At 61.5% G+C, this 13902-nt stretch overlaps 1 protein-coding gene across 4 annotated transcripts; it reads right to left on the bottom strand.

Moving 5' to 3' along the window:
• Positions 1–3019: 3019 nt before the first annotated feature.
• Positions 3020–13625, bottom strand: MIDN (midnolin). Of its 4 annotated transcripts, none has more exons than XM_079771169.1 (9): positions 13450–13625; positions 11641–12276; positions 10490–10577; positions 10218–10280; positions 8080–8208; positions 7692–7997; positions 7356–7500; positions 6889–7149; positions 3020–6176 (listed from the first exon to the last, which is right to left on the bottom strand). In XM_079771169.1, exons 2-9 carry the CDS (start codon positions 11871–11873, stop codon positions 5899–5901), a joined length of 1503 nt encoding a protein of 500 aa, XP_079627295.1. In that variant the 5' UTR covers positions 11874–12276; positions 13450–13625; the 3' UTR covers positions 3020–5898. The 4 variants fall into 4 exon arrangements, with proteins under 4 accessions (XP_079627295.1, XP_079627297.1, XP_079627294.1 ...); XM_079771168.1 differs by having other exon boundaries at positions 3024–6176; positions 7356–7503; positions 13450–13598; XM_079771171.1 differs by lacking the exon at positions 8080–8208 and having other exon boundaries at positions 3022–6176; positions 13450–13598.
• Positions 13626–13902: the final 277 nt, after the last annotated feature.

The following is a 13902-nucleotide window of genomic DNA, read 5'->3' as shown; positions in this document are numbered from 1 at the left end:
CCACCAGAATCACCTGGCTAGCCTCCAGTTGGGCCTGTGTGGGTGAGTCTGTAGCTGAGTGCTGGGTGTGTCTGGGGAGGACACTGCCTTGGGTGAGCAACTCTTCCAGGACCTGAGTGCCAGCTGCCAGTGTAACTTCCAATTTTGTAGTTTTCTTAAGGGAGATCTTGTCCAGGCTAAGAGTTGGGGTGCAGTTTGATTTGAGGATCACTCAGTTGACTGAGGTTGTGGTGGGACCAAAATGTGAGTTGGAGCTGGTTTGGGTGTGTGTGTGGGGTGTTGTGTATTAGGGTTGCTGGGTTGCAGAGCAGAGTGCTGATGAACTGTGAAGAAGGGTGCTACGTGTGAGTGTCCAGCAAGAAGGTGGATTAGTCTATCTGGGGCTGTGAGGGGCCCTGTGTGGGAGTCTGAGGTGTTGTTGCTTCTCCAGGAGGCCTGTGGGGAGCCTCTGGGGAGTGTGTGTGTGGGAAGGCAGTTGGGGCCAGCCTGTAGGGGCTGCCTTCCCCTGCCACTTCCTGGGGCCGGCCCTGCCCACATTCCAGAAGGGCTAGGGGATACCCTCCCCGCCCCTGTCTAATCCCAGACCTGTAACCTTGGTCCAAACCCACTCCCTTGGTCCTGGGCACCTAAGGCAGCAGTAGCTGGCTCCAGGGATGGGCACTGAGGTGGGGGTGGAGGCCAGAATGTGCCAAGCATGAGGGAGGGGGCTTCCAGAGACGGAGCAGAAGTAATGAAGGGGCTGGTGGGACAGAGACCACATGAAAATAGAAGGAGACCCATACAAGAATGAAGACAGGCTGAGAGACTGAGCAGGGCAAAAAGAAAGAGGGGATGAAGACAGAGGAAGAGAACTGGACAGAGGGAGGAGAGGAAGGCAGAGAAGGATAGAGACTAGGGGCAGACATGAGGCAGTTGGCCAAGGACACAGGATCAGGGTAGGGCAGTTGGGAAGCAGGGCCCCAGGTGACAATGGCCCTGCCCCCACCCACAGGCGGGCTGCTCACCTGGTTAGAATTACACCAGAGGCCACTGGTCCTCTGCCTTCCCAGGGTTGGGCAGCCGTGGGTGGGACTGGAGTCAAGACTCCTGGGTTGGGCCCCAGCACCCTTGGCTTGGTAACTCCCATTCCCAATGAGCCTGGAGAGAAGGGCGGATTCCACTAGGTCTGCTGGGGGTGGCTGTGCCCCTGGCACTTGCCCAGTGCTGGGGGTGCAGCTGTCCCTGGTGGCATACCACTCACTCCCATCTCACCAGGAGGCTCCTGGCCAGGGGCCTGGCTCCCTAATGTCCTCCCCAAGCGACCCAGGACTGACTGTGGCCTTTGGCATTTCAACATCACCGTGCAGCTAGCCACCGTGACCCATTTGGCCACCCCCAGAGGACTCCGGCCTCAAGTAGAAAGCCATGACCCCAGTGACTTTTTCCTGACCACCCACAGTGGCCTCATCACCCCAGGAGCATGGCCAACTTGTGAGCCACCACCTGGATTCAGGCTCCACACCTTGGTGTCCACACCAGCCAGTCAACACCACCACCCTTGACCCTCACTTCAGTCTTAAGATCTTTGCCTTGGACCAAGGGTTTGGCTCACATTCTCCCCAGCTGGCAAAGCCTACCTTGTTCACACTGACTGTTGACTTCTCTGAGTGACTTCTGGTCACAGACTAATCTGAGCCACACCCAGGCAGCGACGTGAACTTCCTGCTACCCTAACCTCTCCCTCTCGGGTCCTCAGCAATCTCTGCCTGGAGGCTGGCCAGGTGCCAAGAGCTTCCTCCAGTCTCCTAGCTCCCTGCAGCCCTTTTGCCAATCTTCTCCAGCCCCATCTGTCCCTTCTCAGGCCTCTCCCCTAAGCCCAGGCCCAGCGTCCAGCCACTGTCCATCTGGATGTTCTGGCTTCTGCTCCCTTCACCTGATTCCTGCTTTTAAGTCTCCGGGTCTTTGCACACCCCTGGGGCATCCGCTGCCTCTTCCTCTATTTGGCAAACTCCTATTCCATGGGCAAAGCCTCATTTCAAGTGTCCTCTTCCCATTGGGTCTCCGGGGCTTCCCCAGCTTGGGGACTACAGTACTCCTCCAGCCTGGGGTCACGCCCACGTGGACGTTGGGGCGGGGCCAGCAGGCAATACCTGGGCGTAGAAGAAGGGGCCCACCGGAGCGCGCCGGTGCGGGGGTGGGGTGGGGGGGCGGGGCACGGGCGGCGCCCCCGGACCCGCCTCCTCTTCCGTCAAAAGATATCCGCCGGCGTCAAAACTGCGGCCAAAGGGGGTCTCACGCCTCCTCGCCACACTTGCGCCCTCAGCCCGGCCGGGACTCAATCCTGCCTCGGGAAGGCAACCCCGCCCCACTGTTGGTGTGTGCAGAGGCCAACGGGGCACCCACCAATGAGGCGTCACCGGTGGCAGGCGGGGCCTGGACCGCCGACGCGCGGTAGGGGGCGGGCGGGGCGCCCGCTGTACGGTGACGTAAGAGCCGTTCCAAGGCGCGTTGCCCTGGAAACCACGTTTCCATCCTTGTGGTTTCCGGGGCCGCCTCTTCCCATTCATCTTTTTCGTCAATGGGGGAGGAGGCGGTTCAGGGCCAACCCCAACACTTGCGGCCCCAGCAGTCCCTGCCCTCCCTGGGCCTCAGTTTACCTTTCCTTGCCTCCTACTCCTGCATGGTCTGACCTACCGCCCTTCCGACCGCTGCAACACCGCGGATGGGCACCCCGACCCGCACTTCCTGTAGGTGTCTGCACCGCGGCCCACAGCCCCTAGGCGGGGTGGAGTCCTCTTAGGACCCCTGGGCAGGGCCGTGACTCTTGATTCCCGGGCTGCGCCCTGAGGGGTAAGTTCCGGGGCATCAGGGCAAGTGTTCCCCGCCCTGCATTGTGCATACACAGCCCCGTGATTCAGCGTGTTCCTCAGACACCCTCCCTCTGCATCCCCCACCCAGCTCTGCGGTGGTCACCTGGGTCACAGCGCTGGGCCCTTACCCTCCCCTCCCCCTCTAGCCGGATTGCGTAGGCGGGTGTTCCACCTGAACTGCCCCACCCACGCTTCCACCACCTGCGGGGACGTTTGCTCCGTTGACACTGAAGTCTGAAGTGATACCTTTTTTGCTGTGAGCAGGCAAAGATGATTTGGGGGTGAATGGACGGTGGGAGGGGCCCAAGTGCCTCCACAAGATGCCCCCAGGATATTCCTGGGAGGGAACCTTTCCCTTCCTTCTGGGGTCCCTGGAGCTGGGCCTTGGGAGGGCAGGAGCTTGGGCCATCAGGAATCAGCCAGGGAGGCCTGGCCAGATACCTCAGTTAGAGCATCCTTTCATATGCCAAGATTTTGGGTTAGATTCCTGGTTAAGGCACAAACAAGAATCAATGAATGCATAAAATAATTTGAACAACAAATTGATGTTTCTTTCTCCCTCTAAAATCAATAAATAGAAATTAAAAGAATCAATCAATGACTGCATAAATAACTGGAACAACAAATCAATCTCCAATTTAAAAAACTGGCCAGGGGTGGTAGTCACTAATTTCAGAAACACCCCCTGGACTAGTGTTTTCTCCTCTATGAAATGGGAGTGTAAATATTTTTTATCTTAGGTAGCAGTACTTGTGAAATGAGGAAATCCATTTAAAATAAATGATTGTCCTGTGTCTGTCCAGCCCCAAATAGATGAAGGTGAGATCCCAGAGGTGGGAGACACAGAGTGAAACTTCCCAGGCTAAGAGGGTTGATCCTGGGGGCTGGATGCATGGTCAGGGTTGGGGAGTGCTGGAATGCAAGGCCAGGGAGAGTTCACACTGGGTCTGGTCGCCTTGCACAACAGCCCCAGGCCCTGGGAATTATGGATTCCTTACAAGAGAGGATTGGATCCTCTGGAGGGGGTGGGGAATCTGGTGGTATCCTGGGAGGGAGCTCGTCTGGGGCCAACCAGGGCAGGGATTTGAGAGGGCAAGGCCCCACATCCCCTACCCATACCCTGGACTTGGGCAATGGAGGTGGCCTGCCTACCCCTCCCTTGCAGGGGCAGCTTCCTGCCCACCCTCACCCTAATCAGGGAAGGGGCCTGGGATCCAGCATGCCACCTCATAAAGGCACCCCTCCCAGGCATGTAAGAGGACCAGTTATCATGCTCTGGAACAGACTCCCCTCCCCGCCAGGGGAGCAGGAGGGACTTTCACTTGTGTCATTTTTGTTTATTACTTGAAATCACCGTGTTGGTGTTTGTGTGGCTTTTCACAGGAAACTCATGAAAAGTGCAGGCACACCCCATAGCCAGACCCCAACCCCCAGGACTGGTAATGCTTTCTTCAGGGGCTGGGCATGGAGGGGGGCCAGGCAAGGCTGGTTCCTGCCGGGGCGCAGACGTTACTTTAAAAATGTTAAAAATAAAAGAGAACACACATTTAAATAGGTATCCAAGACAGTTTTTCAAAAACAAATCTGCCCCTCTTCTCTCCTTTTAGAAAAACAAAACAAATCTCTGACCCCTAACTTTCTGACCCCTCCTCCCCGCCCACCCCCCCACAAAAAAAATGTACAGAGCTACAGTTAACACATGATGTTCACATCTGAAACCATTAACTTGAAACACATAATGGGGAAGGAGTGAGGACCTGGGGGTTCATCTACGAGTAGGACAAAAGGAGGGAGACAGGCAGGGGGTGGGGTATCCTGCAGGACAGACAGGTATGTGTGTGGGGGAAGGCCCAGACATCTCATCTCCATTTATCAGTAAAAAAAAGTGAATGAAAAATAAACTCCACCCACATTGAAATGGCCCCAATTAAGGGGGGGGGGGGGGTCCTGTCCCTCTGCTCTGGGGGCCAAAGACCCCTGGGGCATGGGCATGAGTGGGGAGGTTCCAAATTAGACCAGCAGCAACCTCCCAGGGGGTTAATGCTACAGTGTAGCTCCTAACTATGAGATTCACAGCTCAGCACCCCCTCCCCTCCAGGCTGCAGGAGGGCCACCCCCAGACAGTCCACAGGCCCAGATCACTCAGGTTGGGCAGAGAATCAGGGCTGGGGGCATCTACCCCACCCCACAGCAATTTCTCTCCTGATTTTTCAAGAGATTCCCAACTACTATTGGCTCAGTCAGAAAATTAACAGTCTATAAATACCCAGAGCTCAGGAAAAAAAAAAAAGATGTGGGGTTGGAGAGTGGCATCAGAAGAGTATCGCACAGTGCGTGGCCAGCAAAGGCAGGCGACAAGTCTGTTCTCCTCCATCCTTTTCTGCCAGGAAAGGGTACTACACCCAGACCTGAACTCCAAGGCAGGCTCTGGCCAGCCTCCCCTGAAACAGATTTTTCTCTTCCAGGAAAAAGAAACTAAGAAGAGAAAGTAGTATAGACGTGGAAGAGACAGCCCTGGTCTGTGCAGCTGTGGGTCCTGTGAGGTGTTTGGAGCCCTGGGGGCCCTGCTGGGTAGGGGGGAGGCCAGAATTGGCAGTGGGGGTGCTCTTTTTTCTGTGGCCCCCTCCTGTCTGTAAAGTGCAAATGAGGCATCTACATTTTGGACTTAAACCTGAAGAGGGTGGGGGTGGTGGAGCATCAGAGCCAGCGGAAGGGGTGGGGGGGGCTTCTTCCTCATTCTGCTCTGAACCATCTGGAAAGACTGCTACATATTTGGAGCTCGGGAAGGTGGGCAGGGAAGGACCCTGTGTGGCTGAGGGGGGAGGGGTGGGGGTGCAGAGGAAGAGGTGGGGAGATGTGAGTGAGGCTGAACCGAGGAGGCAGGAATCCAAGGCCACAGAGGGTTTGGAAAACCATGGTAAGAAATGAAAATTTTAAAAAACCAGGATGCTGGCTGAAGAGGGAGGGGCCTCCTGCAGTGCCCACTGCCTGCCCTCCTGAGCTGGGCGATGCTCTCAGCCACCCTGGGCAGGGGTGAGGGACAAGGTTTCTAGGCCACCACGAACTCTGACTTGATGTCGGGGTTAACTTCTGGCTTCCAGACGGATTCCTCGAAGTCAAGGCCCAAGCCCGCAGCCTCACTGGGGCTGCCACCACTGCCTCCGGGGCTGCTGTCGCTGCGGCCGGCCTTGCGGCTGGGTGGCCAGTGGTAGGGACCTCGGGCATCCCTCCGGGCCTTTCTGCGGAGCCGTTTCTGCTGGAGCAGCAGCTGCAGGCGCTCCACCTTGCAGCGGGTGGCCCGGTTCTCTGTCTGCCGCAGCCGGTCCCCTGTAAAGGAAGCAATGACCATGACCCCCTGGGAGAGGCTGGACCCCCAGCAAATGGCCCCCCTGCATTAGGCAGAGCTCAGGGCCTCCTGGACACTAGCTCCATTGAGGGAGCTGATCAAGAGTATCCAGGGACTCCCAGGAGCTGCGGGTTTATGAAAACTTGTCTGAATGTCCAGCACACCAGCTGTGAACCCTGTGAGGGCAGGGCAGTGTCCAAGACAAGCACTCAAGACAGTCACCACATGCATTAACTGCAGCTTGAGCCCTTCCAGCTGCTTCTGTGACAGAGGAACTCAGGCTCTGGCCATGATTTCCCCTTCGTGGCTTGGGCTGGGGGTCCACTGGACAGAGTGGCATCACCAGTCTGCGAGACTCCAGATTTATAGGGTAAAAACAAGTTGGGGGACATGGGGCCATCAAGAAGGAGGGGAAGCCAGCCCCCCTCCCTTAGCCTGACTCGGCCATTCACAGAGGCTCCACCTGCCATCTGGAGAAAGTGCCTGAGGAGGATGTGAGGAGGAACCCCACTCCTCCTCGGGAGGGCACAAGGACACTTTGTGTCCCCAACACACACTCCCTTCTCTTCAGGCTCTTCCAGAGCGGGCTGAATGGCAGCTGGTGCCTCCCCAGCCTGATTGGGTCAGCTGCTCTGAGCTGCACACAGAGGGGCCTTGACTGGTGAGAATGGGTGGGGCGCCTTGGACACTCACCCGTGGGCTTGCCCAGGCGGGCCTGGCTCAGGGAGGCTGGGGCCGTGGCCACCAGCTTCTCACAGGAGGTAGTTTTTGGGGTGAGGTCTGAGGCGGGAGAGGCAGGTGCACACTGGGCGTGGCAACGCAGTTGGGTCAGTGACGGGGGCATGCCCTGGTAGTGCCTCGTGGCACTCAGGAGGTCATTGAGGATCTGCAGGATGGTGCCGATGTCCCGCCGTGGCCGCCCGCTGCTGTCCTGGCAATTGGGGTGCAGCGTGCCTACAGGGGGGCAGAGTGTATTGGTGAATGCCCAAGGGATGGGACCCTGGGGCAAGAATGACACAAAGACTCCCACCCACGCACGAAGCCTGCTGTAGGGTCACGAGTGTATGTGAAGATCTGAGGGTGGGATGGTGGGTGTCCCACCCCTGAGGTGTGTGCATGTGACCACTGCTGGGACATACACAGAAGCCATTGACACCTACCAGAGAAGGTCCCTGAGAAGACCCCTGGGGCATGGTTCACGAAGCTCTCGATAATGGCACCAGGTTTTCGGGAACGGGAGGTGGGGCTGCCCCCCGGGGTGGATGCGGGGCTGGCCCGGGCACTGGCAGCAGGGGAACAGTCCATCTGCTGATGGAATAGGGGGACATAAGCTTAAGGTATAAGGAAAGGCTTTGGGGTTCAGGGTCCGGGACCACCCACCAGCCCAGGATCCAGCAATGGCCTCTGAAACATGCAGTAGGGGCTCAGAATCCCTTCTCCACCCCCTCCAAACAGCCCGTCCTTGGGTTTGAAGGATAAGCCCTTCCCAGACTTACCTCGGGGCAGGTGGTGGGGGCTGAGTGGGAACGGAAGGAGCCGGCTGTTACAGGTGAGGGGGATGCAGGTGCAGGGCTGGTGGGCACTGGGGGGACACGGACAGTACTGGACACTGGCCGGCAGGGAGAGGACACAGGAGTGGTCATGTTGGGGTCCCCGCGGGTGGCAGCAGTTGCAGCCGCCAGCACATGGCGGTGTTGTAGTGGGGCGTGCTGGGCCGCAAGTTGAAGCTGGACGAACATCATGTGGTCACCCACTCGAAGAGCCAGGGTCAGTGGTGAGCGGCCCGACAAGAAGTCACTGACCTGCAGAGAGTGGCCTGTCAACCCCAGGGTCCCAGCCCTAGGCGCCCAGCCCGGCCCGGCCCGGCCCCCCACGCTGTGTGACCTGGGGCCTCTCGCCGCCCCTCTCTGGGCTCTGGGGTCCCTGTCGGTGCCACGGATGCTTAAATAAAATGAATCGGTATTTCCGGAAGCCGCCTCCGCCAGCCCGGCACGGCCCGGGCGCCGCTGGGGGCTGTGGGGGACAGAGGCAGATCAGACAGGGGGCCTGGCCCTCCTTGGCCAGCTTGGTTCTTTCAAGGGGAAACTGAGGCCAGAGGGGGCGGGGCCTAGCCAGAGGTCACTGCCCTCAAATAACCCTTACCTTGTACCTTCCCCCACCCTCTCAACCCCCAGATTCTCTCTGCCTATGATTATGAGAGACCTATCTCAGGCCCCCTCCCAGTTAAGCCACAGGGGTGGGCAGCAAGTGGGTGGAATTGCTGGACAAATTCTTCATCCTAACCTTTGCTTTCTCAAGATAAATATTTATCTGTCCTGGGCGGGGCGGAGGCTGAGAGAGAGGCGTCACTGTGGGAAGGGGCCCTGACTGGTTCTCTGGAGCCAGGGTCCCGCAGGTCCTGAACACAGCCCATGCAAACATGAACCCTTCAATTGGGGTTCCCCTTCACAGAGGGTGTGAGGTGCCTCTGACCCGTCTGCAGTGGGGCCTGGCTAGCACAGAACTGTCCCCAGGGGCCGGGCTGGGGTGGGTGGGGGGGGGGGGAGGAGGTTTCTGAGAAGTGACAGAGGCTGGATGACTCAGAACAACCGCCTCCCAGCTCTCCCCTGGCAGCGGCTGGCGTAACCTTCTCTGCTTGGGGGCCTTGGGGAGGAGGCGAGGGAGGCAGGCAGTGAGAAGCCCCCATCTCCCAGCCCAGTCTCATGATCCTCCCCCACCCCCAGAAATGCCCCTTGCAGAAAGGGCCTGGGGTAGCTCCCAAGAGCAGCTGGGTCACCCCCCCCCCCCCCCACACACACACTCCCTCCCGCAACTTCCTCCCTGGGGAGGGCAACCAGGCAGGCATGATGTGGTGCCAGGCAGGGAGCAGCCCTGGGAGCCCAGTCAATTCACCCAGCCCCCCTCCCTATCTCCCTCGCAGGCACCCCGTGGCGGATGTGAACCAAACACAGAGGGCCCCTCTCCCCCCCCTCCCCGGGCAACCACATCACCCGCCCCCACCCCCCCCCCAAGAGCAGGGAGCTCAGTTCACATCTGCCCCAGGAAATCAGGAGACACCATGGGGCTCCCAGGACTCTGTTCTTCCCCACCTGATGGCAGACCACCCAGCGACTGCTCTCCCCCCTCTTCCACACTAGCCGGCTGGCGAGGGCAGGATGCTACATGTCGGGGAGGGGGCGAGGGCCTCAGGCAGGAGGAAGGGAAGCGGCTGAGCAGGTTTCCTGCGGCTGGCCAGCCCAGACAGGGAGGCCTAGAACCTGCCCACCCCCTCTAGGGGAGGGCAGCAGCCTGCTTCCCCCACCCTGGCAGCAGGCGGATAGCTGAGGCCTGTGTCACCCTCCTGGGAGGAGGCCCTGCCGCCAGAAAAATGAGAAAAGGAGGGGGGAAAGGCTGCAACAAAACCGGGAACCTGGGTGTGGGCCAGCCCAGGCCTCCCTCCTCATCTTCCTCCAGGCTGCTTACTAAATATTTTCCTAACATCCTGTGTTGGCCTCACTGGGTGCCTGGTTGCCCCCACCCCGCCCCTCCCCTCCCCTCCCCTCCCCTTTTGGGGCAGAGAACAAAGGCCAGAAAGAGGAGGGGGAGGGGTGACTACCCACCCCTCACAATGGGGTCATGAAAGGCGGAAGGAGTGTCACCCAGGCCAGCCCCGCCCTCTCCCCACCAGCAGAAATTTTATAAAGGTCGCTCAGGGGAAACTTCAGTGGCCCTGGAGGGGGGGCACTCAGGGACACAGGCCCCGGGGGTGGGAGCCTGGGCTAAGGTCACCCACAGGCAGGCTTGTGAAAGCTGGGCCCCCATCCCCCATGGCAGCCACCGTGGGAGAGAAGGCCCTCAAGGTCAGGTGGTGAGTGCTTGGGGGGAGGAGGAAGAGGAAGCTGGGTGACCAGGCCAAGCTGGCAAGAAGGCGGAGCAGCTCAAGTCCCCTCCCCCGAACAGAAACAACCCCAGGCTCTCCAGAGGGGTTGGGCACAGAGCCTGCTAGCCCCTGGGCTAGGAGGGGCGGCACTTGAGAATCTCACCTGGGTCTCAGTTAAGCTCTCCAGAGCCTGCATCACAGACTGTTCTGGCCTTGAGGCCTGAGACTACAAAGAGAAGGAGGGGAAGAGACCCTGAGTATGCATTCTAGGTTGGGCACCTGGGCACAGGGGCTGGGAGGGCCCTGCTAGGTGGGGTGGGGGTGGGGGGGAAGGGACGGAGGGGGGGGTGTAGGGAGCCCAGACAGGTGTGATGGGGACCATGCTGGCATGAAAGGGCGCTGCCCTCCCATGTTGGGGCCTCCTCAGCCATTTACCATGAGGCCCGCCTCCACGGTGGGCACGAGAGTCAGCTTGCTGCCATCCCCCACGCCGAACTCCTGCAGCTTCCCCGAACTGAGCCGGCTGGTGGGGTGGGGTGGGGAGGGGGAGGAAGGAAGAGGGTGAGGCTACAGCAGAGACCAGGCAGGGACGCGGAAGCAGACGCTGAGGGAGTGCTTGCGCTTGTTAGGGAGACTGAAGTCCTTCCACCCCCATCTCTACCTGGCGGCTAGACCCTGGGCCCTGAAAGTGGGGGCGAGGCTCACTATCTGGTCCTGGGACCCCTTGCTAGTGGTTCAGACCCCTTCTCTCAAGGAACCCCAACTCTGGAGTGGGGCACCCCCTCTGCACCTCAGCAAGACACTTTTTTTTCATTACCCGGGCCCCATTTTGCCCTGTGACACCCTCCCAGCCACCCCAGGGCCAACCCTGCCAGTAATTCACGAACTCCAGCCCTGGGCTCCTCTTGTGGGGCCACAGGACGTAGCCTTCAGGGGCTTTGCCCGGCAGGGTTCCCCCTCCTCCCTCCTTCACTGGCGCAGGCAGCCGCCGTTCAGACAAAGGAGACCCTCCCCCTCTTGCCCCTCCCCCACCGAGGCCCCTCCGTTGGGGATGGACACAGTGAGTCCCCGGAGGCCAGCGGGGGGAGGGCTTCCCAGCCTGGAGGCGATTTAAATACCATGGGGGAGGGGGAGGGGAAGGCTGAGGGGAGCGCTCGTGGCGAGAACAAAGGGGGGCAGAGAGACGCAAGTGGAAGGAGACAGCCAGACGCACAGAGGGCTGCCGAGCAGATGCGGAAGCCGGCAGAGAAGCAGGCAGGGGAAGCGACAGCAGCGGCCCCCCTTCCCCCGCAGATGGGAGCACCGCGCCGTACCAGGGCTCCCATCGTCCCGCGAGGGGGTCGCCTGAGCCCAGCGGGAGGCACAGTCGCAGCAGCCTTTGTGCAGCGACCCCAGGCGGGGGAGGGGGCCGAAGCAAGCAAGGCCGAGCAGAGGGCGCCCGAGAGCGCGCCAGTCCCCCCACCCCCGGTCTGGCCGCCCCCTTCCTTTCCCGAGCTGCGAGCTCTTTGTTCCCGTCCGGGGGCCGGGGCCATAGGGGGGCAACAGGCCAGGGGTGCGCTGCGGCAAGGGCGGCGCTCGGTACCTACGTGTCTTTGTGGAGCAGCGCCAGGCGCTCCTTTGGCACTTTGAGGCGCTGGGACAGCCGCTTGCGCAGCCCCTCCACCGTCTCGTCGGGGGACACCGACAACTCGTAGCGAGTGCCCGTTGTGCTGTGGATGGCCAGGCTCATGGACGCTGCATCCGCCGCGGAGCCCAACTCGCAGGCGCCGCCAGGGGCCCCGCGCCGGCAGCTCCGGGCGCCGCCAGGCTGCGGCTCCATCCCCGGCCCGCGCTGGGGAGCTGGGGTCCGCGGGGCAACGCCAATCCTCGCCGCGCCTCCGGACAGGGCCGGGGCTCCCCGAACCAGGGTTCTCGGGGACACTGGGTATGAGGGGCAGCGCGTGTCCCCTTTGAGAAGGTCCCAGGAACAAATGGCGAATCAAGAATCTCAGTGGCGCTCCGGGGTCGCGTCGGCTCGTTGGGGCGCCTTCCGGGGGTGGGGACTGTACTTGCGGCTTCTTTCAAGGGCGGCGGGAGTCGACCGAGACTAGGCGGGCGCGGGGGGAGGGTCCCGGAGGAGTGGGCGCTGCTGGCTGACCGCGCTTACTGCCGTCTGCCGCTCGGGCCGCGTTTCTCGGCGCGTCACCTCCCTTAGCAACAGTCGCCGCCGCCGCTCCGAGGATCTGGGGGTGAAAGTAACAAGAAAAAAAAGTTATAATGTAGCAACGTTCCAAGGGGCGGGGCCTCCGCCCCCTCCCATTCACTACTTACTCTGCCGGCCCGCGCCGGCCAATCGGCACACACCAAAGGCCTAGTGGGCTGCGCTTGCAGGCCAATGGCTGTAGCCGCGGCGCTGCCCCACGTGGCCGCAGGGCCCGCCCCTGGCCCCGCCCCTGCCCCGGTGGCCAAGGGGAGCGCGGCGGGGGCGGAGCTGGAGCCGCAGAAGCCGGCCCCCACGCCCCCGCCCGCGCCGGGGGCCATTCATAAGGCCTGGTGCCCACAACAAAGGGCGAGCGGCCGGGGAGGACTCGGGACCTATTCCCGGAGCTGTGTGGCGTGAGGGCCGGCTTTGTCCCCACGCCAGGATGGGCAGGATGTCGCGTGACCCCTCCCGCGTCCGTCCGGGAAGCTACCGCGAGCGGAAGCGGGAGGCAATACCCGCGCCTCGTGGTTGGGCCATGTTTCGGTGGCTCGCGGGAAGGTTCGACTTTGGGGCGTGAGGTCTCCACGAGCTGATGGCGAGTCCTGCATCCCGGTGACGTGGCCGGTGTCGGGGGGACCCTGGTGCTACCTCGCGTCCCACCCCAGTCTCGCGGGCTGGACCCGCTTCTTGAGTCGCACCCGCCGGAGCTATGACGTGACGCGGCGTCCCTGGTGGGGCCCGCGCGCACCGCTCAGCTCCGGGCTGCGGTGAGTCAGCAGCGCTGGCGCGCCCTCTGCCGGCCCCCATCCAGGAGCGCTGCTGGGAGTCCTGGGGAGGGGGCGCGAGATTGTCCGGGGCAGAGGCAAAGCTGACCAACTTCGGGCGCGGGAGGAGCCTCGCTAGTGTGGGAATCCTCTAAATCATAAAACTGAGGCCGTACAAACCGGAAATCAGGCTGGAACAGCAACTAGCTCAAGGTCACTCCGGGGAGGGGGAGTGCCGGGAGTGGGTGGGGCAGGGGCCGAGGTCCCGTCAAGGGGGTGCTGGCTGCGCCTCGCTCCACCCACTCCACGTCCCGTGAGGGAAGGGGTGCTTCCCAGGACTGGAGATATCCCAAACCCTGCCTGCCCCAAGAACAAAGAAAAGTGGGGCACCTTAAAAGCCTAGAGTGGGGAACCCCTCCTTGGCCCGCGAGATCCCGCCCACAACTCACCGGGCGCGGCCAGTCCGAGGTCACAACAGTCCCTTCATGTACCTAGGTCGAGAACAAGTGCGCCGTGGAGGGGTAGGTATGGGGCCGTACCGGCGGCCCTGAACCTTTATCCGCGCCGCCTTCCCTGGGGTGGAGTTTGGGCGGGCAGGGGTAGTGGGAGGGAACCGGGCGGGCGGTGACGCAGGCCATCCCCGCCCCTCCCAGTGGGCCGGAGCCCGGGAGTGCCGCCCGGCCTGGGCCACTTGCCCCGTAAATGACTGCGCTCCTGGAATGCCACCGAACCCGAGGTCACGGTTGTCCAAGTCGACGACTTGGTCGCACCCCTACTTGGACCACGGGTATTGGGTTTCTGGGTGCACAGTCGGGCTCCCTGACATTTTTCTGCCGCTCCAAGCCCTGTGCTTCCGCTTGGGGGTGCCCGCAAGGCGGAAGGCGGGGCGTGGGAAGGGGAGC

The sequence above is a fragment of the Cnephaeus nilssonii genome (genome assembly GCF_951640355.1).
Source record: "Cnephaeus nilssonii genome assembly, chromosome: 5".
Classification (NCBI taxonomy): Eukaryota; Metazoa; Chordata; class Mammalia; order Chiroptera; family Vespertilionidae; genus Cnephaeus; species Cnephaeus nilssonii.
Note: the sequence above shows the minus strand (reverse complement) of the source record. Positions and strands in the feature narration are given on the sequence as shown.

What these genes read in the sequence shown, in the direction of transcription:
- MIDN (XM_079771168.1), bottom strand. Translation starts at nt 11,873, where the DNA reads ATGGAGCCGCAGCCTGGCGGCGCCCGGAGCTGCCGGCGCGGGGCCCCT. An exon ending in CCGTGGAGGCGGGCCTCATG is followed by an intron (nt 10,281 to 10,489) that starts GTAAATGGCTGA and finishes TTCTCTTTGTAG; the next exon opens with TCTCAGGCCTCAAGGCCAGA. An exon ending in AGAGCTTAACTGAGACCCAG is followed by an intron (nt 8,209 to 10,217) that starts GTGAGATTCTCA and finishes TGTCCCCCACAG; the next exon opens with CCCCCAGCGGCGCCCGGGCC.